At 50.9% G+C, this 24,520-nt stretch overlaps 7 protein-coding genes across 7 annotated transcripts; 4 read left to right on the top strand and 3 right to left on the bottom strand.

Moving 5' to 3' along the window:
- Positions 1-40: 40 nt before the first annotated feature.
- BO87DRAFT_413454 (type I polyketide synthase) lies at positions 41-7,698 on the bottom strand (the record flags this gene model as incomplete). Its single annotated transcript, XM_025626571.1, has 11 exons — positions 41-52; positions 265-299; positions 359-1,031; positions 1,091-3,957; positions 3,987-5,417; positions 5,476-5,904; positions 6,152-6,472; positions 6,546-6,912; positions 6,962-7,230; positions 7,286-7,430; positions 7,498-7,698. 11 exons carry the CDS (start codon positions 7,696-7,698, stop codon positions 41-43), a joined length of 6,750 nt encoding a protein of 2,249 aa, XP_025482826.1.
- Positions 7,699-8,258: 560 nt separating this feature from the next.
- On the top strand, positions 8,259-9,485 carry BO87DRAFT_450360 (zinc-binding alcohol dehydrogenase family protein; the record flags this gene model as incomplete). Its single annotated transcript, XM_025628413.1, has 2 exons — positions 8,259-8,370; positions 8,429-9,485. 2 exons carry the CDS (start codon positions 8,259-8,261, stop codon positions 9,406-9,408), a joined length of 1,092 nt encoding a protein of 363 aa, XP_025482825.1. The 3' UTR covers positions 9,409-9,485.
- An 852-nt stretch (positions 9,486-10,337) lies between these two features.
- On the top strand, positions 10,338-11,247 carry BO87DRAFT_394332 (uncharacterized protein; the record flags this gene model as incomplete). The annotated part of the gene is made up of 2 exons (XM_025625114.1): positions 10,338-10,476; positions 10,544-11,247. The coding sequence occupies 2 exons, from the start codon at positions 10,338-10,340 to the stop codon at positions 11,245-11,247; spliced, it is 843 nt and encodes a 280-aa protein (XP_025482824.1).
- A 529-nt stretch (positions 11,248-11,776) lies between these two features.
- BO87DRAFT_450358 (NRPS-like enzyme) lies at positions 11,777-15,196 on the top strand (the record flags this gene model as incomplete). The annotated part of the gene is made up of 3 exons (XM_025628412.1): positions 11,777-12,058; positions 12,135-14,609; positions 14,667-15,196. 3 exons carry the CDS (start codon positions 11,777-11,779, stop codon positions 15,099-15,101), a joined length of 3,192 nt encoding a protein of 1,063 aa, XP_025482823.1. The 3' UTR covers positions 15,102-15,196.
- Positions 15,197-15,502: 306 nt separating this feature from the next.
- On the bottom strand, positions 15,503-17,190 carry BO87DRAFT_394330 (uncharacterized protein; the record flags this gene model as incomplete). Its single annotated transcript, XM_025625113.1, has 7 exons — positions 15,503-15,608; positions 15,867-15,870; position 15,958; positions 16,140-16,671; positions 16,721-16,860; positions 16,962-16,992; positions 17,042-17,190. The coding sequence occupies 7 exons, from the start codon at positions 17,188-17,190 to the stop codon at positions 15,503-15,505; spliced, it is 963 nt and encodes a 320-aa protein (XP_025482822.1).
- Positions 17,191-18,394: 1,204 nt separating this feature from the next.
- Positions 18,395-21,363, bottom strand: BO87DRAFT_394329 (uncharacterized protein; the record flags this gene model as incomplete). The annotated part of the gene is made up of 3 exons (XM_025625112.1): positions 18,395-20,711; positions 20,775-21,216; positions 21,249-21,363. 3 exons carry the CDS (start codon positions 21,361-21,363, stop codon positions 18,395-18,397), a joined length of 2,874 nt encoding a protein of 957 aa, XP_025482821.1.
- An 891-nt stretch (positions 21,364-22,254) lies between these two features.
- BO87DRAFT_373738 (cytochrome P450) lies at positions 22,255-24,395 on the top strand. The gene is made up of 6 exons (XM_025622623.1): positions 22,255-22,482; positions 22,537-22,783; positions 22,836-23,451; positions 23,511-23,653; positions 23,717-24,309; positions 24,379-24,395. Exons 1-5 carry the CDS (start codon positions 22,384-22,386, stop codon positions 24,175-24,177), a joined length of 1,566 nt encoding a protein of 521 aa, XP_025482820.1. The 5' UTR covers positions 22,255-22,383; the 3' UTR covers positions 24,178-24,309; positions 24,379-24,395.
- The last annotated feature ends 125 nt before the right edge of the window (positions 24,396-24,520 follow it).

Here is a 24,520-nt window from a genome sequence, read left to right as displayed (position 1 = left end):
TTGCTTCAATAGACTTTGATTTATATATATAGCGGTTATACTAATCGGCAGTCTGTTTCATTGGGGTGTTTTATAGCAATCATATGTTGACAATCTATCCTATATAGCCTGCTGCAACTTCAATATTGAACAAGGAGCCAATCTACGCAATCTACGTAACAGTAACAAACGAGCTCAGCGTGGCAATCTTCTCTGCCAACACTCTCACCGGCTGTGCCCCAATAAACTCAAACGAGGACAACTCCGCGCCCATCTCGGACTAACCCAGTTCTGAACCTCCGCGGCTTTGAGCGAGTCAACTAAAACCCCTACCGTCAGTAAAAGCCTATAACGAAACATATACAGGTATGATACTCACCACCCAACGCCGAGAAAGGCAACTCCAAATCGATAGCCTCCGCCGACGACGCCATCGCCCTGGCCAAATACTCCTGCAGTGCTTGATTCACGACGCGCACCGCCTCATCCACCGACTCCGCCTTCTTCAGCAACGTGCTGGTCTTGACCACACCAGCTCCTGCCTCCTCATCAGCAAGAACTTGAATGCGGTGATCGAATTTGCGATCGAATTGCCAGGAAGTTGCCCCGTCGGTGCGCGGTAGCGTGTCCGTTAGCCCCGCGATGACTTGTGCCGGGACCGGGGTGACTTTCTGGACGATCACGCGAAGCAGAGTTTGAACCTCATGCTGCAGTATCTCGGTACCCTCTAGGTGTCGGTATCGCTGGCGTCGCTGCTCGGGTGTTTCGGCTACGTCGCCCAGTCCGCTGGCGTCTGGGACTAGGCCGATGTTGATGCTGTGTCCTGGTAGGTGGTGTTTGCGTCGCCAGGTCATCAGCGCGTCCATGTACCCGTTTCCGGCTGCGTAGTTGGCCTGGCCCATGTTTCCGGTTATACTGGCTACTGATGACAGTGTCACGAAGAAGTCTAGCGGGGTGGAGGAGAACGCCTCGTGGAGGTTCCATGTCCCCTGGATCTTGGGCTCGGTGGATTGCTTCCACGCGTCGAAATCCATATGCTCAAACATACCGTCCTGTTAAGAAGATGAAGCTTAGCTTTTGAGGAAAGATGGTTGGTTGTGATCTGACTTACCTTGAGAACAGTTGCACATTGCACGATACCACGAATGCGCCAGCGACTTTCTTCAGCTCGGGTCAACAGACTTTGCACCTCATCCCGGCTGGCAGCGTTGCATTGCACGATATCGGTTTGCACACCTCGGTCTTGAAGCTCTTTCAGTGTAATCTGCTGTGTCTCCCGAACAGCCCCAGAGCGGCTCAAGAAGACAAGATGACGGGCGCCGCAGTTGGCAAGCGTATTGGCTATTGCAATCCCGAGAGTGCCCAGCCCACCGACTAGAATGTAGGTATTTTCCGCAGGCAGAGGGGCAGGATCTGGGAGGGCTGGCACAATTGGCACCTTGCCTGGAGCCTGAAGATCGATAACCACACGGGTACCGCTGTCGCGTGCATGCGCAACAGCATCTGCGACCCGGGAAACCGGGAAGGAAGGATAAGATTGGACCCTGGCGAGGGCGTCTGATCCAAGAAGATCAACTGCACGATGGAAGTTGGCCTGCAGCTGGCGGGGAGCTTCGCGGAGCATCCTCGATAACCTTACAGAGCTGACAGTGCATCCGCGGTCAACGAATGTCTGAGGTAGAGCAGCTAGGTTCAGCTCCTCGCTAAGATCCACCAGCCTGCCGCTGTAAGACAAGCAACGCGCCGCAAGTCGACTGACAGAACCTCCCAGGCAGCAAACGCTGAGCTCTACCCCCTTGCCCCCAGTCAGCCGTTTGACGGTTGTATCAAGCTCCCTATGAATGGGAATAATTCTTTCATGCAATCCAGCAAACTTGGAGCGCATCTCCTTGAGATTATTCTCGCCATTGACCGCCACGTACACCTGCATGCCAGCAGCCAGAGCACAGTCAACTGTGGCGCGCAAGGTCTGGCTATTTGAACCAACTATGAGAACCGACGAAGCAGAAGCCCCGAAGCTGCCAAACAGGCTGGTATAGGCAGCTGCAAACGCCACTGGCATGGAAACCGACTTTGCCTGATCCTGACGTGATGGCGAATGCCAGATGGCACTTGCTGGAAGGCGAGCATGGGTGGCTAAAGCACTGGACCACGCATCACTGGGGATGGCACACAAGACTTCATCTCCCACTTGGAATGCTGAGCCGATAGATGCCCCAACCTGGCGGACCACTCCGACTGCTTCGATGGCCGCTGTACGTGCCTCTGGGGAGATGCCACCTTTGCCGGTGGGCTCACAGATGGAGATCTTGTGTAGTTGAACCTCAACTAGATCATCGGCTAAAGCTGTATTCAACCGGTCGTCCAGCTCCCACTGGAAATCACTGATATCCTGCGACTTATTACAGAATTGCAGCGGTCTCGAGTCTTGTGCGAGCTCTGCCATGATAGGACGCGGTCCATGTAAGAGCGTATCCATGCATTCATCCACTGGAGCAGTCGCGACGGTTCGCGGAACAAGCAGACGATTGTCTTGCACATAGAATTCCCAGTCATGCGGCCGTGATTGGGGCTGCAATGTTAGCTGCAACACGTGTGCAATTTTGCGCGCCAGAATATGAGGATCATTCTCCTTTTCGGAAACAAGCAATTGAGGCAGCATGATACGGGCGTTCTCATTGCGTACGGTCCGCAAAAGTCCCGTCGTAGCCCCGAAGCCTGCATAGCCAGATGCCTCGTGCTCCGGGCACTGCGACACCCAGAGGAGACACTTTGCTTCCAACAAGGACCGAAAGCGTGAGATCTCATTTGACGCCCAGTTCGTTATCCACGGACGCTGCAGCTCGAGCAGTGATATGATGGTTTTATCTTTCAGCTCTGAAGCCTTATCAATATCTACCAGCTCAATCTTAGAGCCGAGGTTGCCCACGACGCCATCCAGCTCATGCAAAAGAGGACCAACCGACTCATTCGCTGCGCTGCTCAAGATGTAGACTGTTGGCTCCAACTTTACCGGAGCATGTTGACGGCGAAGGAGAAGATAGTCAGTATCATCAATCAAGCTCTGTACTTCCCAGTCTGCATGGCCTGCATTGCGTAATACTGCATCGTGCTCTTCATCAGTCGCTCGAGCGACAATCCAAGATTCCGGTCCAGTAATAGGAAGCAAAGAGTCGAGCAGGGCCTTGGCAGTATTACCTCTCCAGACATTCGGATGATCAACAATGACCGCATCATAGGCGCCTTCTCCCAGTAATTTCGTGTCTAGATCCTGCAGGGACGCAACTGGCAGGACCTGACACCCTTCCAGAGATTCCTGAATGGCCTTGACCTGGTCAGTTGATCCCGCAATGTCTGGGTCAGATAGAACGATGGTGAGCTGTTGTAGTCGAGGTCGATGACTGCGTTTCGGCGCATATGGCTCGAGAGCTTCAAGCACCTGATCCGTGCTTCTGGTAGTCACCGCCAGGATGCGAGCATCCCCATGAGTGTGGCAGACCCGGCCAATCCAGCTCTGCAGTCCACCAGATAGACGGACTTCTGGACCACAGAAAGAATCTAGATGCTCAGCCCATCGAAGCGTCGAGAACCGGCTTTGCTGGATTTCCTCTTTGGTCGAGTTACCGGACCGCTTAGGCACGCGACCTAATCGCACCCCTTGCAGAACCACTCCCGGCTGCTGCCAGGATGGGTTGGATGCGATCGATTCCGAAAGTGACACACCATTCTCGTAGCGTGTCTCGACATGCACATCGTATCGGTCACCAGCCTGCAAGGAGAAGTCTGTCGAGAGATAAAGACGCTCTACTCCCACGGGAATATTCGCGTTGTGGTTGGTCAGGGCATCTGAGCAGGACAACACGGCAGCCTGGAAGAGGGCATCCAGCGCGGTGGGATGGATAAGGCATGGAGATTCACGCTCATATGGCATCATCTGCTTGGTATTTGGTGCGACTCCAGTGACGTACAGACGAGACCCTGAGTCAAAGGCTACGCCAGCTATAGACCGGAAGGTCGATCCCAGACTTTGACGCCCCCGGTTTCTGAGAGCCATTCATAGACGGCCTCGATCTCAGCCTTCTTTGCCACAGCTTGCGTCTGTCGCACTCGTTGTACGGTGCTCTGCCAGTCTGCAGCACATCCCACCCCATCTTCATCAGCATACTGTGGAGCAAAGGTCCCTTTCGCATGCTGGACCCAGGATGAATTCTCAGGCAAGGAGAAAATGCCGAATTCATACCATCCATTCATGCCGCGATGCGGTGCCACATGGAGAACCACTTCCAGACCCCGTTCGTCTGGGGGAATTACAACTCCCCGGAAAAAGTCAAGATCATGGAATTCAATCCCCTCTAACCACTTCGTAGTGTCTGAAAGCTGACGGGCTGCCTCTGCAACCATGGACACCATGCCAGCTGCTGGATATACTATAGAGCCAGCCACCACATGATCCGCAAGCCAGGGCAGTTCCGAAACCCGGAGGAAATTACGCCACCGCGGCTCCAGATCATTCTGGTAGTCCCAAGGTATACCGAGGAGGTCGTGACGGGGTTCTGTGCGCTGTCGCAGCCGGGCTGACTCCAATGGCTCATGCCAGAAGCTGGACTGATGGTTCCATGCGTAAGATGGAAGGTCTCGGCTCACTTGTGGCCTTATGCCGTCCAGAAAGCTTTGGTTTGCTGTATCTAGGTCGATCGCATAGCCCAAGCACCACAAGAGACCGGCAGCTTGAAGGGCGGTTTGCCGAGAGTTCTGCTTGCGCAGCACTAGACTTCTGTAAGGAATGGAAGCCAAATCAGCATTGGCTTCCTGCAGGGTCTGATTGAACGGCCCCTTTAGAGCTTCATGTGGTCCAATTTCCAAGAAGCCTGCCCACTTGACTGGAACTACTCGCCGTCTCCCTCGTCCTTTACCGACCTCGGCCATGGTAACAATTTTGGTGACTGCCGCAGCAAACTCAACTGGGCTGACCAGGTTGCGCACCCAGTATGCCGCGTCTAGATCTGCTGGCTGCAAGAGCTCTTTGTTGACAGACGAGAACATAGCTATGGATCCATTGTACCTGTCGGTCGGCTGAATAGATTCAATGGCTGCTTTATAGTCATCAGCCAACACTCTCATGTGCGGTGAGTGGTAGGCAGTGTCTACGCGCAGCTTGCGCGCAAAACGACTGTCTGCTTGCAAACGCCCCTCAAGCAGATTTATTTCGTCAATGTTGCCGGAAAGAGTGACACTCGATGGGCTGTTCACACAAGCTATTACCACGGACTCCGGGGGTAGGGTCTGCAAATATCCCTGCACATCAGCGGCAGAAATACCAGCAGCGAGCATACCACCGCGGCTCCCACTTTCAGCAATCCGTTGTGATAGCACACCGCGGAAATACGTGACACGAATGGCATCCTCGTGGGTCAAGTAGCCGGCCGCATAGGCAGCCCCTAGAGCACAGGTAAGTCATCTCGTGGAGAGCAACCGGACAAAGTGAGAGAGACATACCAACTTCACCACTGGAATGGCCTACCACTGCCTTAGGAGTCACGCCCCAGCTGCGAAGCATGTCTACCAGGGCAATCTGTAAAGCGCAACAAGAGGGCTGACTGCGATCTGGTCGATTGATGCGGCTAGTCGTTGAATCCGCACGGATCTCCGCGAGTAAATCCCACGGGCAGTCAAAACTCCGCAGCACCTGCTGACTGCGTTCTATACTGGCCGCAAACACTGGGTTTGCTAATAGCTGGACACCCATACGTGGCCACTGGGCACCTTGACCCGTGAAAACGAACGCGAGGTGCGTCTGGTTCTTACGGCTGGCTCGAGGGAAAGTAGGCAAGCCCGCGGCCATCACATCTTGTAGCTCTGCTAGCGAATCAACCACGGCGAAGCTGCGAAACGGGAGCTGGGATCGCCGTGTAGCCATAGTATGTGCTACATTTGGTGTCGAAGCACTAACCGCTAGACCAAAAACGATATATCGCGTGGTTCTAGCCAGGCGACGGAGAGATATGTGTCCCAACATTTGGCAATGAAATGCCTTTTCTTTTGCCATATGCGGTTGAATCGAGGAAGTTCTTCCACTTGTCCGCCGTACGGTCTAACCCAGATTGGTCATGCGTAGAGACCACAACGACTTGGGTTATCCCTTCTGTGGTGTCGGACGAAGTTTGCGCCTTACCAAGGTACTGCGCTGTGCTCTCAAGAATAGCATGAGCGTTTGCACCCCCAAAGCCAAAAGAGTTGATGCTTGCACGTTGCGGCAGATGAGGTGGCCACGGTGCGGTGGTGTTGCTTAAGCGCAAGCTCCATTCCTCCAGTCGGATCTTAGGGTTCAAGTTCGAGAAGCCTGCGTTAGGAACGAGCATCCCCTTTTCTAAGCAAAGAACCACCTTGATAATGCTGGCTACGCCGGCAGCACCCTCGGTATGTCCTAGGTTGCTTTTGACAGATCCGACGTAAACAGGCTCATCGCCTGGCTTTCGTTCGGCACCAAAGCTTGCTCCGATGGCAGATAATTCAGTAGGATCCTAATGACGCTTTTAGTACCTTTTTCGCAACATTGAACTTCATACTAACACCAATTGCTGTCCCAGTTCCATGGGCTTCAAAATAAGACGTATCTCCCATCGATAATTGAGCTTGAGAATAGGTTGATCTGATCAAATCAGCCTGGGCGGTTGGATTCGGCATGGTGATTCCCGGAGTACGTCCATCCTGATTAGAGCCAGTAGCACGAACGATTGCTCTGATCGCGTCACCGTCTGCCATGGCCTTGGACAAGGGTTTCAGCAAGATTGCACCGAATCCCTCACCCCTACCATACCCATTAGCTTTACTATCAAAAGAGTGACTGATACCATCGGCACTGAGCATATGCATGTACGACAGCCGCTGGGTAAAATTCGGATGCAATATCAGACTTGCTCCGGTGACCAGCGCCTACAATAATCGGTTATTATCCTCGGATCATATATGAAGGCTCTCTTACCTGGCTACATTCGCCTGCCCGTAGTGCCTGGGTAGCCAGATGCAGCGCCGTCAAGCTGGACGAACAGGCCGTGTCCAGCATGATGCTGGGACCACGAAGATCAAAGAACCATGAAAGGCGGTTAGCCAACATAGTTCTCCCATTACCCGTGGCCGAGTTGTGTGGCATATCCATGATATCCCGAGTTGACAGCAGCTCGTAGTCATTGGTCATGCATCCGCTATAGACACCGGTAGTACTACCGGGTAGTGATTCCATCGGCACGCCTCCTGGGGTCATATTTCAGTTAATCATTTCCTCAGACTTTGTTAAGGATCTAGTTACCATTCTCAAAAGCTTCATACGCCACTTCGAGCAGGATGCGCTGAACAGGATCCATGCCTGCAGCTTCCTTGGACGTGATGGAAAAGAAGGGTGCATCGAAGCGGGATGGATCCTCGGCTAGAAAGAAGCCGCTATCGTGATTGATCTAATGATGGATTGTAAGTCCGTGACTAAGTCCAGCAGTAATCGGTTGTCATAATTGGTGAACATACAGCCCCTTTGCGCTCGTGACTGGGATGTTCCCAGGCTGAGGCTTGATAACGACTAGCAGGAACACGCCCATGCTCCTTTCGACCTAGGCGAAGCATGTCCCAGAATCCTTCAACAGACGATGCTTCGCCGGCAAAACGACATCCCATGCCAATGATTGCAATTGGCTCTGGGCTAGATGTATCTTTGGCTTGCTCTTCCATTGTGGCTGATGTTCAAGATGGTTTCTTCAATCTGACCTCAAGTGAGTCAATATGGTCTCCCGGCCTTCCTTTTAACAGCTTAGCCTTCGACTATCAGCTCGATTATTCATTGATCTGATTCGTGATATACTTCATCCTCAAATTTGGCTTCGAAATGTGACGTTATGGCTAGCTGCTGTTAGGATGGCCGCGGAATCTAGAAACATTCAGGCATGTAATGCAAGATCCCAAGAAAGGTAACTGAACGGCAAATGACGCAAGGACTGCTAGCTATAGCCCTGTATTCATCCTTTAGGTCATAAACTATGTTTGATCTTCGTTACTCCATCAAGGCAGGGCACAGTCATCGTTATTGTGTGGATTTCTTGGTAGGGGACTTCCTTATCGGGCCAAGAAGATCCATGGAATTGGTTGCTATATAGAAGGGATAAGACTGTAGGCTGATATGCTCACTTGATAGTTCTCGAATCTAAATCAGGGTCTCGAATCCATTCCAAGCCGCTCTTGCGTTACGATTTGAGTTTGCCATTACCAGTGGACGCCCTTCAGGATCAATTACCATGGCCGTTCAGCGCGCTGTCATTGTCCGAGAGCGCGGTCAAGTTACTTTGGCCGATGATGTGCCGATACCCGCTTTGCCTGATGATTATATCCTGGTGAAGACACAAGCAGGTAAGTGTAGTTTTGATCTCATGTACCCGGGCGCAAGTTGTTAACGAAGTGAATATAGTGGCTTTGAACCCAACGGACTGGAAGCACGTTGACTTCGACACCTGCACAGGGACCATCGTCGGCTGTGACTACGCCGGTGTCGTGGAGGCTATCGGGCCACGAGTCAGGAAGCCTTGGAAGAAAGGGGACCGCGTTGCCGGCTTTGTCCACGGGTGTAACGTGAAGCAGCCTCATGGAGGTGCATTTGCGCAGTATGTCATCGCGAAAGGGGACATACAATTCAGGGTGCCGGAATGGATGAGCATTGACGGAGCCGCTTGCTTGGGTGTTGGCATGATGACTATCGGCCAGAATCTTTATCAGTCCATGCAGCTCCCTGGCCCTGGAATGGCATGTGATGATGAGATAGCGGATATGCAGAGAGACGAGAAGGGAAATGATGAGGACATCCCTAGCATCCTGATCTACGGTGGTGCAACGTCAACAGGTTCCCTCGCGATCCAATTTGCAAAGCTATCTGGGCTGCGCGTCGTCACAACGTGCTCAGAAGTTAATCGTGCCTGGATGCATGAAATGGGTGCGGATGCCGTCTTTGACTATCACGATCCTCACGTAGGTGACCGGATCCGTGAGTTTACCGATGATACCCTCGAGCTAGCTTTCGATACAATTTCCACTAACCAAACGGCTGCTATCTGTGCCGCTGCCATTTCATCCTCCGGGGGCTGTTACAATGCACTGCTAGACGTACGATGCCCGCGAGGCGGTGTCGATACGCATGTTTCCATGGCATACGATATGATTGGAGAGCCATATGTGATGGGAGGCAAAGAAGTCCAGGCCCAGCCAGAAAATCTCTCATTTGGAGCGCAATGGGCGAATACCGTCGAAGTCCTTTTGCAGAGCCGTCAGGTCACCTACCAACGGTTCCAGGTCAAGCCAGGAGGCCTAGCCGGGATTGCTTCGGGGTTGGATTTGCTGCGGCAAGGCAAGGTGCGGGCCTCAAAGCTGGTGTATAAGGTCGATGAAACTGCTTGAAACTGCGAGGCTGGAAACTTTTGTTAAGCCATGAGGTCAACCACCTGCCATTTTAGTGATTGATGTTGTACAAGGGGGGTTGAGGAATGGATCAAGCCGTGCAGAAGGACAACAGCGGGTCCGTCCATCAGACAGGAATAGTATTTCCCGATGTTCACCTGCGTCCATGTCTTTCACGATCGTCATGTAGATGGACATACCGCAATTTCCTTGGATAAATAGCGATGCTTAGTAGACTATACGGACAATGGACCAATAAGAGCCACCGGAGCTTTTCATCAGAATTCCAACAAGTGGAGACCGCGCGCAAGGGCCAAGTACCCGTGAGCGCCCTTATCAGGAAGATGATTGAACTTATTTGGATCGATGCATTGGCTTCCTGTACCGGCAACATCCTAGAATTCGCGCAGAACAGCGAGATAAAGTTCGTCTAGTGATAACATACCGGATCACTTGCCTCGGCCTTTACCATCATCAGTAGGTCGTGGGGAATGCCACTAATTTAGTCGATATTTTACGTGGTGGGTTCAAGTCATACCGCTGGGATCGACAACGTTCGTGTCACCTTATGGCGTCGTGAAACGATAATCAGCATCGCTGTTAACTTCCTCCAAGTATGGATTGCCTATTACTTGTGAACAGTATGGGAATCCTGCATACCTCGGATGAAAGTGGATCACGCATCTCCCTGCCGACCCCGCTACCCACATCATAGATAACGTCAGCCTCTGCAAGGACATCTTTGATAGGTAAGATAGCTTACTATGGATGCTGGTTTCTGCCATTGTACTGGTTGCTTGGAGCCATTTAAAGTCCATTGGTAGGGCGAACGGCATGATGCGACTCGAAACAGCCTTACTGGGCTTTGTCCAACCGTATCCAACCGCATCCTATACTGTGAGAATACCAAGCCAAAAGCAGCAAACAGAATGAAAATCCTTTGCCTTCATGGCTACGGCACGGGGCCGGATATTCTGCGATATCAACTTTCGGGGCTGATGCGAGATGCTGACCCGAGCTGGGAGTTTCATTTTCTCTCAGCTGAAGTTGAATGCCCGCCTGCGCCAGGTATGGTTGTCGGTCATTTAACGCACGCCACTACTTGCTAACAATGAGCTTCACCAACTGAAATTAGGCATTGGGAGCACCTTCCCACCTCCGTACTACTGCTGGGCGCGATCGTTTGATGCAGGGGAAATCGATGCAGCCCATGCCATGATCGAAGAGGCCATTGACGAGCATGGTCCTTTTGACGGGGTCTTGGGATTCAGTCAAGGCGCTGCAATCTCGATTTCGTTCCTGCTCGAGCATAAAACGGCGTATCCAGATGAGCCCCTGCCTTTTCGCTTCGCAATATTCTATTCGCCAACGATTCCATGCGCTGCGGATGAAGTTTATTGTCAGTCTGTTATCGGTTCTCTTTCAACAGCCGATCAGCAACGTCTCCGCTCTGGGCAGGACGAACAGATTGCGCAACTTCCGGAACCAGTTCGTTCTGTGGTTGAGAGTTTTGTGAAGGTGATTAAGGGAACCAAGCCTATGACACGCGAGCCGGTATCATTTTTCCTCGATCGCCCGCTTGATCTCGTCCCATGTGCCCTGCATCCAGATGTGATACCAACACGTATAACACTTCCGTCTGTCCACCTGCGTGGGAAGGAAGATATACCGGGGTTGGATGATTGTGGCTTCCTCGTCGAGTCTCTCTGCGACTCCAAAACTCAGAAGTCAATCAAACATTCGGCTGGTCATAACATCCCGCGATCAGGGCCAGAGATAAAGCAAATGCTGTCTGCCATGGAATGGGTTGTAGCGCAGAGCCAGTTATCAACACACTAATGCATGATTCGCCCATCTATCTGCCGCCTTGTACACGCATGAGAATGATCGAGATGCGATTACGCTACTATTCTGGTGACGTAATCATATGAGTTCTAGTCGTAGTTCGTCATGTTTTTACCATTGGGCTCTTCAAAGTTGCCATAGTGACACCAACTTGCGTGCATGTATGCTACGCCAGCGTTGCCTGTTATAGAAGCCTGGAGCAAGTCGCAAGAACTCGAGAAAGGAAAGTCTTGACGTCAGGCATACCTCTCATATGCAGGTCTGAAGGATCATCACTGTGACTAAAGGATAGGGATGATTGGCAGATCGTAGAAAGAACGTTTCTCGTACAGCAAGGGATGTAGGCTGCCGCCATCTGGACTTTGTGATCGTCAAGCCTATACCACGGGTTATGTAACTTACGTACCTATGGTCTCCTTCTCCGGAATGATGGAGTGGGGTGTTCAAATGTATAAAGAAGCCTAAGATTCTCTCTCACAACGACCGCACTACCAGCAATATAGGATCGAGTGTTGAGTGCAATATGGGGTCCGCTGATGTTTCAGGACGGCTTTTGACGCAGCTGCTAGACCAGCAAGCGAAGGATCAGCCTGATCGCTTGTACTGTCTGCACCCCAGCTCCCAGGAGGCGGATTGTGAATGGCGTTGTATAACGTTCCAGCAGGTGTCTGCTGCTGTGAACCGTGTAGCGTGGTGGATTGACAGCAGGCTCCCCGGAAAAAAGCAGCAGATTCTTGCCTATATTGGAACGAATGACTTGCGATACTTGGTTTTTGAGCTAGCTTGCATGAAGACAGGCCATGCGGTATGGCCATCTCACATTCCTGGCTGGAGGTTCCTGCCCCACAATATCGATGCTTATTTCTGACTGATTGGCTTAGGCGCTACTTCTATCCACTCGCAACTCACAGGCAGCCTTTCATCATTTGCTGTCGAAGACGGATTGCTCGGTGCTTGTGGACGGTAGCGAGCGACCCCAGCTAAAGAAAGTTGTTGACCAGGTTGAAGTCGCTTGCTCTGATCTCGGGTTGGAACGATGGCGTATGGATCCCGTCTGGGATGTCTTCGCAGCATCTCCTGTCGAGCCGTATCCCCACCAAGAGAATTTTGCAGACATAGAAGACCGCCCAGCTATCATCATCCACAGCTCGGGGACTACGGGTCTTCCCAAACCGGTAACTCTGACCCATGGATATCTGGCAACGATGGATCAGATGCAAACGCTTCCCGTGCCTCAGAATCGTGAAACCGCCCAGTTGTTTCTGCGACACAAGGGTGAGATGCGATTCTGCCACGGACCATTATTCCACTTTATTGGAATAGTATGCGTTTTTGAGTGCATATTTTACGAGACACCTTTTCTACTATCCCCGGATCGACCTTTGACCCCAGATCTCTTCTCGCGGATTATGGCAACTCCCAATCCACCTCGATGGTGTCTAATCGCTCCGTTTGCGTTGCAGGATCTTTGGTCATCTGAGAAGGGGCGACAGGCGATGCAGGGCTTTTCGGCAGTGAACTTCGGCGGTGCACCACTGTCAAGCGCCACGGGAAACGCAATTTCTTCCCACTTTCGCCTGCAAACGTTGATGGGTAGCAGTGAGACCGGTTACACACCGACACTTCTGTGTGAAGACCCCGCGGACTGGGATTGTTTCGAATGGAATCCCGCCTTCGAACATCGCATGGAGGAAGTCGGTGATGGACTGTGGGAGTTAGTTATCCCTCGACCTTCCTCCCGTCGGTATCATGCCATTTTTCACGCCTTTCCAAATCTTAGCGAATATCGAACGGGTGATCTTTTTGAACCTCATCCAACAAAACCGCACCTGTGGCGATCAAAGGGAAGGGCAGATGACATAATCGTTCTAAACAACGGCGAAAAGCTGAACCCTATTGATGCCGAGCACCTCCTTGAATCCCATTCCTTGGTTCATCGTGCTGCTATTTTCGGCCAGAATCGATTCCAAGTGGCCTTGCTAGTTCAACCTCTATGGGATGAGCTCCCGGAGACATGGACCCCACAATGGCTGAAGCAGGCTCTGGAGCCCCTCGTGAGAGATGCCAACGGCTTGTTGCCTGCCCATGGACAAATCCATCACAACCGTATCGCTGTTGCTTCTCGCGATCGGCCATTTGCGCTGGCCCCCAAGGGGTCACTTCGCCGGCGAGAAACGGCTCAGCTCTATGAGGATGTTATCAATAAATTATACAGTTATGCAACAGGTAACGAAGGCTCTATTAATGACGTGGAAAAACTGCAAGAGACGACTATGGAAGGCATCGAGCTGTGGCTACAAGAGGCTGTTTCTCGGATCTTGGGTGGGATCTCTGTGGATCTAGATGCCGATATTGTCACTCTAGGGATGGATTCTCTTCAGGTAGTTCGACTCGCGCAGGCACTGCAAGATGCGGCCGATCGCATGCGTCAATCTAAGCAAATAGCTGCCTTGTGGACCAGTGCCGTCATCTATGAGCAAGCCACGGTCCGGCGTCTCGCAAGTACGCTTTTCCAACAACTACATGGTCATCTTGAAGCGGAAGGCGAGAAGCACACATCGAGCTTCTGGCCACAAGAGCATCAATTGACGCATGCAATCTGGCAGCAGGCACAGAACCTCCAGCTTAGCGGAAAGACGGTCCTTCTGACTGGTTCGACTGGCGAGCTTGGCAGCTATCTTCTAGAGGAGCTGCTGCAGGATCCGACTATTGCACAGGTATATTGCCTCAATCGTTCGGAAGATGCGGAAAGCCGACAGCTCGCTAGATTTCGTGAGAAGCGGTTAGCTGATGGCTGGCTTGTGGATACTTCTCGAGTCAAGTTCTGGCAGGCTGACTTGAGCCAAGAGAGACTCGGGCTAACTGCGGATGAATACAGTTACTTGCGAGAGCGAGTGGATATTGTATTCCATAATGCTTGGATGGTGAATTTCAATCTGCCACTGTCCAGTTTCCGTTCTCAGCTGGAAGGGACGGGACGGCTTCTCAACTTAATCAAGGGCTCACCTCGCCAGGCCGCATTCCATTTCATTTCTTCCATCGCGGCCGTTAGTGGTCGCCCTACCATTGTGCCTGAAACTGATCACATTGCAGAAACACTGCATGGGCCGTCAACAGTGCTCAGTCAAGGCTATGCAGAATCGAAATACGCAGCAGAAGTTCTCTGTGACCTCGTCGCGAAGGACACTAAACAGAAAATTGCTGTTCACCGTGTTGGTCAACTGGGAGGGCCCATAGATGCTGAGGCAGGTATGTGGACGACACGAGACTGGTTTCCGGCACTGGTACGAACATCTCAGACGATGAAAGAATTGCCTGACAGCATTGGGTCAATGCCAGTGGATTGGGTGCCCATTGTAAGTGAACTACTCGAGATGGTTCTTTGATAAAGCCGTAGTGTACTGACTTCGTAGGATATCGCTGCTCGAAGTATTGTTCAGATCGCCTGCGGGGGACATAATGATCAGTTGGCTTCCACCGGGTCGAACAACGCAGAGGTCTATCATATTACAAACCCACAGCTTAGTAACTGGGGGCCATTGGCAAAGATCATAAGCGAAGCCTGTTCCTCCAAGATTATTCCGCTCAAGGAATGGGTGCAGAACCTGACTAACCGTGTATCTGACCCGAAACTCAATGAGGAGGCTTTGCGGGAAATCCCTGCGGCGTCGCTCTTAGGCTTTTTCAGGTCACTGGCGGATTCTGGTGATTGGATACGTCCTCCTGCGGATACCACCAACGCTCAGAAGCATAGTGCAGCTTTGCGTACGTTGGGTCCGGTGGACGCATCGTTGATGAAGGTGTGGTTGCAACAGTGGAGCGACTGGATTCCCGAGCTGCGAATTTAGCATTGTGCCGTGGCTACAATTCTCTCATTGGGCCAGATACCCAGAGCAGCAAGTCATGAACATGGGATTGTTGATGGTTTGATGCAGCCAGCGCGTCAAGTCTAATAAGAATAATAAATTGAGGAGGTGAAGTGTAGAACAAGACTACAAAGACAGGAGGTCAGGTGATGTGCTTACCTGCCGAGGCTTCTCACATAATCCTCGACCAGGCTATCAAATGAGCACTTAGAATAAGTCTGAAGTGATGTGCGATCAAACTTTCTCCGATGATTAGCCGCCGGGCCACCGAATGGTACAGTAGGACCGAACCAAAGTGCTTATTTGGCACTAGAGCCATTAATATTTCATCCAATATAAGGAGCTGCCCGCTTTATATTAGAATTCTTGAAATTCACTTTGATTTACCATGCCATACAATGCCCGTATAGCATCAATAGGGGCTGTGGCGCTGGGCTAGACAGTCCTAGCAGTGGGGCCCACGAGCCCGGGCACAGCCGGACCCTGGAACTAATACGCAACAGTTACTTATCTCCGACATTTCCCATATTGACCTCGGACTACGCATCCAGAAAACTGCTGACTAGAGGAACAGAGGGAAAGATAAGAAATATAAGGGAGAGGAGCCAGGTACTACCTAAACTCACATTCGTCTCAGATAGGAAGATCCAATATTGTGAGGTGATTTACTGCCCTTTCGACCCAATGCCGTTTCACGGTATGTGATTCAGTTGAGCCAATTGTATGACATGCTAGCTATATAGATACTTGGCTATTCGAGATAGGCGTATGGCTGCAGTATCTTGTCTTCTATGCAGTCATCTAAAGCGAGAACACCCGCACCTGAGCTGACACTTACGCTCAATGACTCGATTGAAGTTAACATTTACATATTTATCGCGAAGTCATTGATACCATTTAAGCCAGATCCATCCATACAGAAAAGAATATCCTCCCACTGCCGTGCATGCTTAAGCACCTCTGTAGCCGCGACGAATCTGCCAGAGCGATAGCTTCCGTCTAGACAAATCCTATTATAACTGTCAGGGCAACCGTAGTAGCCAATACCAATTTTCCCCTTGATACATTGCTTGCTGTGCTGGTGTACCCAACATTCAAGGAATTATTTTGAAATCCCACAGTGCGCAGCCAAGTCGGTGTAGCAGTGTTGTTGGCTAGGACATCTGAATGATAGGCATCAAGGACGCCCAAAAAGGATACTTTAATCCCTCCTACTACAAGCATCCCATCAGTAGAAGTCATTGTACCTTCCTTAACCGTGTCATAGCCGATGAAATAGCCATTCAAGGAGAGGTTAGCGGTTTTCCCATCAAATTGAAGATCCAGCACCGGATCAGGCAGGTAAAGTCCATTTCCATTGACAGTCCAGGGAGCCGGAAATAAGTTCCACTCCATGGGGTCACTTCCGTTGCAACTGGCCAAGTTGGAGCCCCCGCCCCCTTGTGGGTCATACTCTGTGAGGGTGCTTGATAAACTGTACGGTGGGCCTTGGGTTGGATTGAGTGTCCAGTTGAAGTTGTTAACCGCCTTGCCGTCCACCTGGTAGTTAGGACTAGGGAGTGTCAGCTGAGATTCTTCTGATTCTGGTGGGATCACCTCACTCCGACGAAAACATAGCGAACTTCAACGAAGCGTCTTCTTGTAATCCATCCCAGCTTGGACCAGGTAATCTGGAGAAATTGAAGTTGTTGGGCCACATGGTGAAGAAAGCATTCACTGCCAACATTATAGGTGCTGGGCTCTGTAAGGGCCAGCACAGTGGAATTATACTGTTTGGTAACCGTTGTGTTGACGAGATTGGGGCAATGGAAACTCCAATTCGAAGCCAGCCCAGTGTAAAACGAATTCCACGTTTGTGGGACCGTTATAGTATCTGCGCAGTCAGCATCGATGCAACACCTTAGTGCCATCTAACAACTTACGATCCTACCCAGAAGTCGAGGATGCTGAAGGTCACACTATTTGATCGAAAGTTTAAGGATGGGTCATAGTCCGGATCTTCCTCGGCCGCAACTCCAGCCATGAAGGCCAGGCTGCACAGGACAGCTTGCATAGTCCCAGGCCCGCGCATTTTGCATCTATAATATTGGGTGATATGGAATAGAATACTCGTGACCGGATTACCATGTACCATTATATCGTCCCTGAAGATGGTGGAGCGGCCGGTCCCTGCGGCGTCATGTTCTCCGACAACAGCCGCCGGACCACCGAAGGGCACAGTCAGGAACGAACTAGTATGCCAATAGTGGCTTTCTACAATATATGTTCTGGGTAATTTCAAAGCACAAAAGCGTTCCCACTTTGTATTTTAGTGCCAGAGGCGTTCGGTTCACCAAGCTTTTCCTTTCATAGCTTGGCCTCGATGGGACCCGCCTTTCCTCGGCGAGCTGTAAATACAGACTAACTGTGATTTCAGCCAAGTAACAAGCGTAGAACTATCTATTGTCTGATGGTTCCAAACACCTGTCATATTTATCTGCACAGGAAGATCTCCTGCTAGATTTGCGCTGGAGCAAATGCACTCGTGGCACTTAGGAAGGTGCATACTGTTAGGGGCTGTGGCGCGGAGCTAAGCAATCCTAGCAGTGGGTCCTAAAGCCCGGGCTATACTCGAGGATTAAACGGCTATTTTGAGATTAGACTCGCCTCTTCTCATATTGCTTATCTCCGGTATTAACTAGGTTGACCTCGGACGTCATGCACAGGACACTGCTGCAGTCACTCCACATTAATTACTGCGGCTGCTAGAAGAAACATTCAAACGATTATGCGAATAGACAAATTCTCGCTACATATCTATGTGGGATTTAAGATCAGAGAGAACATATACGGAAAAGAACGGCACAAGCTGCTTGGGTACGGCATAAAATAGCAGCTTACAATATGGGAGGGGCATCGAGCTCATCCCTGGGAGGACAGAAGACAGCCACGCGATGAGATTTAACTCACTGTAGCACAGCTATCTACAGGTTCTCTGCTAAAAACTTGTGGTATCTGTGAGTGGAAGATGGGCTAGGCGTTGAGTTGCGCGTGAGATCACGACCGTTCAAATCAACATTCTCGATCCCAAACAGGCCACGTAGGTCATGATCATACAACGGGTCAAATCAAAATTTCATAGTGTTGGGATCACAAAATTTCTCTTGTATGAAGCTCACCCGTATCGAGGGAAAGAAGATAATGTTGAAGCACTAACCGCTAGAATAAAAGCGATGTATCGCGCCCAGCTAGCCAGGCGACGGAGAAATATATGTCCCAACAGATGACAATTAGGATCAACGGTGACCTTCCGGCTCTCTCATTGCGATAATCTCTGCTTTCTGGGCCCACAACTTTCTCTCCAATGGGTGCTGCGTCACACTAATCTTTTGCAACCCCTCAATAGCCTCGTCGCAGTATCGAACACTCTCATCAAACCTTCCCTGAAGTTTATAGCACCTCGAAAGCTCAATCATGGCACCCAGCCGATCTGGATGAAAGTCTCCCCTGTAGGAAGTAAGATGCCGTAGCCTTTCCATTGCATCGAGGAGTGTTGAAGCAGCCTCGGCAAATCTAGATTGGTTGACAAGGATTGTTCCTAGTAAGACTTTTCCCATAAGGGTCCCTATGTGGCTGTCGCCGAGGTTGCGCTCTGCAATAGAAAGTCCGCTGCGTAGGATGTTTTCCGCCTTGGTGTGCTGACCAAGAGCATTTGTGACTCTTGCTAAGCTCGCTAGGGCAAGAAGGGTGTACGGGTGTTCTTTTCCTAGCTTTTCCCTTCGAGTTTCGAGAACTTGTTGCACCATGCGCAAAGGCTCGGATAGATCTTCTTCGCCCATTTGCACCGCCAAAAGAGCGAGTTCTTCTTGCACGAGTAAAGTCTTTGTATGAGTTGGCCCAAGTACCTTGCTCATTCCATCGAATGCCCGTTTGAGTAGTGACTTGGCTTCATCTAGGTTCTCATAGAATTTGGCCATGGTACGGCCGAGACTGCCCATGGCCGTTAGGGAATCTTCATTGTCTATCCCCTTGAGTTTTATTAACCCGTCAACGGCTTCTTGTTGTAGTGCTCTGGCATGGGTGTATCGCCCTTCTTGCCATCTTGTCTGGCCCAAAAGATCCTTCGCCATAAGAGTCTCATGAGCATTGGGACCTAGCGAAGAAATACAAGCCTGCAGGACAGTTTGTTGCAATCGCGCAGCCTCGTCCCCACGCCCTTGATTCCAGTAGTTCTGTGCTAAGGCCAGCGTTACTCGCCGTGTTGAGGGATGGTCCAAACCCAAGAGACAATGCGTATAATCCTTCACAGCTAACTGTAGGATTTCCGCGTCTTTCCAGCGTCCAGACTGGGCAAGCACAATGCTGAACTTCGCATAGCGTAGGGCTTGCTCGCGGTCAAACCTCGACCCCGGTCCAGGCCACTGGATAAGCCCATACCAGCGACGTGTTCGATTCGCCCGGATTGTCTGCTCATTAACTTTCTGACAGGCGTGGATATGGTCTATATGAGCAAGTACGTCCCTTCGAAAGAGTTCCTCGTCTTCACTTTCACCCAGCGGTGGGAGGAGAATGGACCGGCCGAGCACCACCGCTGCGATATGAACCCAGACAGCCTGCTCTGCAGTGCTCATGCCCGGTCTCTCCCGAGCCCATCTGTGTACAAATGGGTGTATCGAGTAGCTGTCATTTGCCTCGTTGTGGGTGATTAGAGACATCCGTGTAAGTTCTCTAAGCGCGTACCGTACTCTCGACTCGTCAAAATCAGCTGCTGGTGTCTCGCGTAAACAGCGTGGTAAGGCAGGCGGGCCCCGGCTTTCCATAATAAACGCCAAGATGGAGAGACGCAGGTCTCTATACCTCTGGTACCAGGTCAATGGTCGCTGATGGTTGTCCTGGCCGTGGTCCTCACGTGCTTCTTTCTCGAATGCAGGGTTAAGTACGGATCTTTTGAGAATGTCGAAGCGAATATTCTTGTAATGGAAGAAAGAGAACATCTTGAGCAATTGGATGGCGTCTGCGGATGCTCGTGTCGCTCTTTCCTCGATACCCTGGTAGCAGATTTCGTATGAGGCAGCGGCACTCAGAATCTCGTCCTTCTCCCCTGACGCTCGTCGGACTTTTCGCCAACTGCCGTCGTAAACTTTCAGGTAGTTTTGCAAAGAGCAAATGTTTTCTCTGATAGCGTACCCCGCATGTATCAGAGCAAGTGCGAGGAATCCCAGTTGTCTGGCTATTTTGGAGGCGCATGACGAAGAATGAGCATCCCAAGGTTGTGCCAACTGAGCTGAACGCAGAAGTAAGACACTGGAATCATCTTCTCCCATTCCTTCAAACTCAAAGAAACATGGCCCAACATTGCCGTGAATCTTGTGGGCAGGGTTGCGAGACGTGATGATGATGATCCCTCGTTCGCCTTGTGGAAAATAGTCATCGAGTTCGACGCGAGCATCATCGGCATTGTCGATCAGGAGAAGCCATCTTTCTTCTTGACTCGAAAGCCAGTGCATGGCTGCCTTAGGGTTGAGCTCGACATCTCCCAACTTGGCTATGTCCGCGTATGTTTGCTTCGCCCGCTCGTGGGTGCTGGCGTCGATCCAGAAGACCCCCCAGAATCTGACAAGATAAGCAGGCGTTAAAGAAGATGCCACGGTCCGCTATGAGAAGAGCTTTGCCCACCTATTTCTATTTTGCTCTGCGAATTTGGAGCAGAATTGTGTCTTCCCCGACCCAGCGAGGCCGCAAATAACAAATCGCCGTTGTTCCTGCACCGACTCGTCCTCTTGATCTAGAAGAATTTGCCGCAAATTCTCCAAGAGATTTACTCGTCCTGTGTAGAAGCTTCTGACACGCTGAGGAGTATCAAAAAACTTGTTTCGCGGTATGACAGACACAGCTGTAGTAACGGAGGTCAAAGATCTCTTCAGACTGAATAATGTTGCTCCGTCCTCTTCATCCTCCTCCTTGCTGCCCACCGTGGCAGACCGCCCGAGCTCCTCTTGTTTCCTGCGCAGTTGTTGCTGCAATTGCTTTTCAAGGGATTCCAGCTTTGTCATCATTTGATCCAGTTTCCCCTGCGATTCTTGTCCGTTGTGGCTAGAAGACACGGATACCCTTAGCCCTAGAAATTGACAGCATATGATCAACACTCACACAAGTAGGATGGTAAGCAAAAGCTCGATGGACTGCTTTTGGGCGGATAACTCGTCTCGCAGTCGCTGCAGACTCTGTGACTTGTCGCGCCTGCGAAACTCTTTGCCCAAAGCATCGAGCTTTCCCCCAACTGCGGGCCCTGCTTTTCCATAGATCTCAGCGACCAACGTCTCAAGCCGCGTCACAAGAAAATGACAATGACGGACGCTCTGTCTGCATCTCTCCACTATGTTGTGAAGGTTATGGCTCTTTTGGGTAGACGAGTACGGGCTCAATTCTGTCACGGCAGCCTTTACATCGAGGCGTCGAATAACCTCTCCGATAGATTCGACAGCGCTTCGCAACGACTCCACTTCTGCAGTTAGAATTCCGATCTCGGACTGTATCGAAGCAAGGGCCGCCGGGATATCCCTTAAGAAGCTGATCAGACGCTGGCACGCCTCTAAAAGCGCCAATGTCCCCACGGTAATAGAAAAAGGATCCATGGTCTCGAGCAAGCTGGCGCTACTGCTGACGTTAATCGTGTTCAAGCGACGAAACGAAATTATACCAGTGATATTATGGGTGCGGCAGCTTCAACCTCGTCTATTTGATCAGGGTCGCAGTCTAGTGTGACGGGGACGGGACTATCCGCCAGGGATAATGTGGTAAGGGTTTCGTTACCAGCAAATGAAAAGCCTGGGGCGCTGATGGACTACCCATCGCAGTCACTGGTCAGCCGGCAGGCCTAGCTACCTGGCTAAGCCGCAGATATTAATAGCGGGGATGTGGGTTGGTGAAACTATATCTGGACTTTTAAGTATCAACCTTGGACCGGGTTGACGGATGATTGGCCTGTCCTACGCCAACAAGGAAGCATAATGGTGAGATGAAGTGTCTAGACTTGGATCCATTTATCTACCCCACTACTCTCCCCTACGGTGGCGCTTTCGGGAGTCATCAACTCCTACGAATACGGACTTGTGCAACTTTAATTGCCTGGGCGTACACGCTCTGCCCCTGAATAATCTTACAGATGCAACCACGGAGTAGGTGGTGAGGGTCATATATGAATACATGATAGCTTTGAATACCCGGTACGTGATCTGGGAATCTTATTCTTACCCTTCACCCAAATTCAATTCAAGCAAGCGATATGGCATTTTTCGGCTCAACAGCACCTGGCCTCATCGTGGGAGCGTTGATACTATGCGCGCTTACCTACAGGTTCATTGCCCATCAACAAGAACTGCGAGTATGAGTCGCTGACTACCAACCTTGGTTTACCATTCTCTAACCCGTATTCCAGGCTAACAACCAAGTCGCTTCCGCTAAAGGGTGCCTTCCGCTCAGACAATGGAACTCGACTTGGCCACTGGGCCTAGATCTACTTGTTCGAGCATTTCGTTATGACCGTAGGCAGCAGATTCTCAAGTTCTTCCTTAATGTCGTTGCTAAGTCTGGCACAACGTTCGAGCAAAATCTCCTGTTCTCTCGAGGAGTCGATACCATCGACCCTCAGAACATACAGGCCCTTCTTTCGACCCAATTTGATGGTCAGTGCTGTACCTCGGACGCTCTTGCTACTGCTGACGAACAATAATTCAGACTTTGGACTCGGACTACGACCCCCAACATTCTTGCCCTTGTTGGGGAGTGGGATCTTCACTCAGGATGGCGCACACTGGCGGCACTCACGCGAGCTGCTACGTCCACAATTTATGACGAACCGGTTCACCAATTTTGAGCAGATACGCAGCGCCGTAGACAGCCTCATCTCCAGCATTCCTGACGACAACGGCGTCGATCTACAGCCGCTATTCTTTCGCCTTACTTTCGAGACCACCCTCTTTCTACTGTTTGGAAAACACCTGCCATCTCTCCAACTAGAGGGTATCACAGGCCAGGAAACGGACTTTGCGAACGCTTTCAATCTTGGACAGGAGTATTTGGCAAAGCGCGGACGATTAGGTGACTTCTACTGGCTTCTAGGCGGGAGAGAATTTCGGAAAGCGTGTAAGATATGCCATGAATTTGTAGATCATGCTGTACAGAAGGCCTTGACTTCAGCCACAAACAAGTCTCGGGACACCAAGACAGAGCCTTACATCTTCATTGATGCCTTGATCGAGGAAACGCGGAACGCGAAAGTACTTCGGGATCAGTGCCTGAATATCCTGTTAGCTGGGAGGGATACTACGGCTTGTTGCCTCACTTGGACAATGTAAGGGCCAATGTACCAATGTTTGTTTCTGGGAAAGCTGACTCTTGACACAAATCCAGACGTCTACTTGTCCAGCATCCTCACGTCCTTTTCAAGTTGCGGGCCGAGATCAGTGATACAGTTGGGGTGGGACTTAGGTCGCCGACCCCTACTATAACCCAGGTCAAATCACTTCAGTATCTCTCACTCGTCATCAAAGAAGGTATTTCAATCTCAACCTACCCAAAATATCATTCGCAATACCCTGATTTCATTAACATCCCAGTCCTTCGCCTCTACCCATCCGTCCCTGTAAATTCGCGCGCCGCCACCAAAACCACAACCCTCCCCACAGGGGGCGGACCAACAGGCACCGCACCAATCCTCGTCAGAAAAGGCGAGGCCGTAGGATACTGTGTCTATGCGATGCACCGGCGTAGGGATATCTACGGCGCCGACGCAGACGAATTTCGACCCGAGCGGTGGGAGAACGATGCGCTGAAGGATGTAGGCTGGGGGTATTTGCCGTTTAACGGTGGACCAAGAGTTTGCTTAGGACAGGAATTTGCGTTGCTGGAGGTTGGTTACACCATCGTGCGATTGCTGCAGACTTTTGAAGCTATCGAGCAGGCGGAGGGGTATAGGATGGAGAAGAGAGTCGGCGAGGAGAGGCAGGTTCTTACATTGGTTCTTTCATGCGGAGAAGGGTGTGTAGTCAAGATGAGGAGGTATGGGGATGAGGTGTAGGCAGCGGTCTGGTTATAGCTTGGCAAGTAGTTATAGTGGACTTTTTTTGTTATCATGGCGATCCCAATACTTACTACCCTACTGGAGTCCTGAGCACTTGCGGTAGGTAAAGGAACGAGCGGATTCATGTCTCTTTATGATAAGAGTTCGGTCAACTGGTTAGTAGTCTGACGATCGTTATATGATTCTTCTTGTTCATACGTTTTGTAAGTGTTCATACTACTACTTAACACTTTCACTTCAACTCGGCGATCTGTATCATTTGATATCATCAGTCGAGCCACTATATATCAAATGTTAGCTATACAGGTACTTCGCTTTTTGAAGGAAGAGCATAATCCTG

Source organism: Aspergillus neoniger, assembly GCF_003184625.1.
Source record: "Aspergillus neoniger CBS 115656 unplaced genomic scaffold BO87scaffold_6, whole genome shotgun sequence".
Taxonomy (NCBI): Eukaryota; Fungi; Ascomycota; class Eurotiomycetes; order Eurotiales; family Aspergillaceae; genus Aspergillus; species Aspergillus neoniger.
This window is presented reverse-complemented; position numbering and strand designations above follow the sequence as displayed.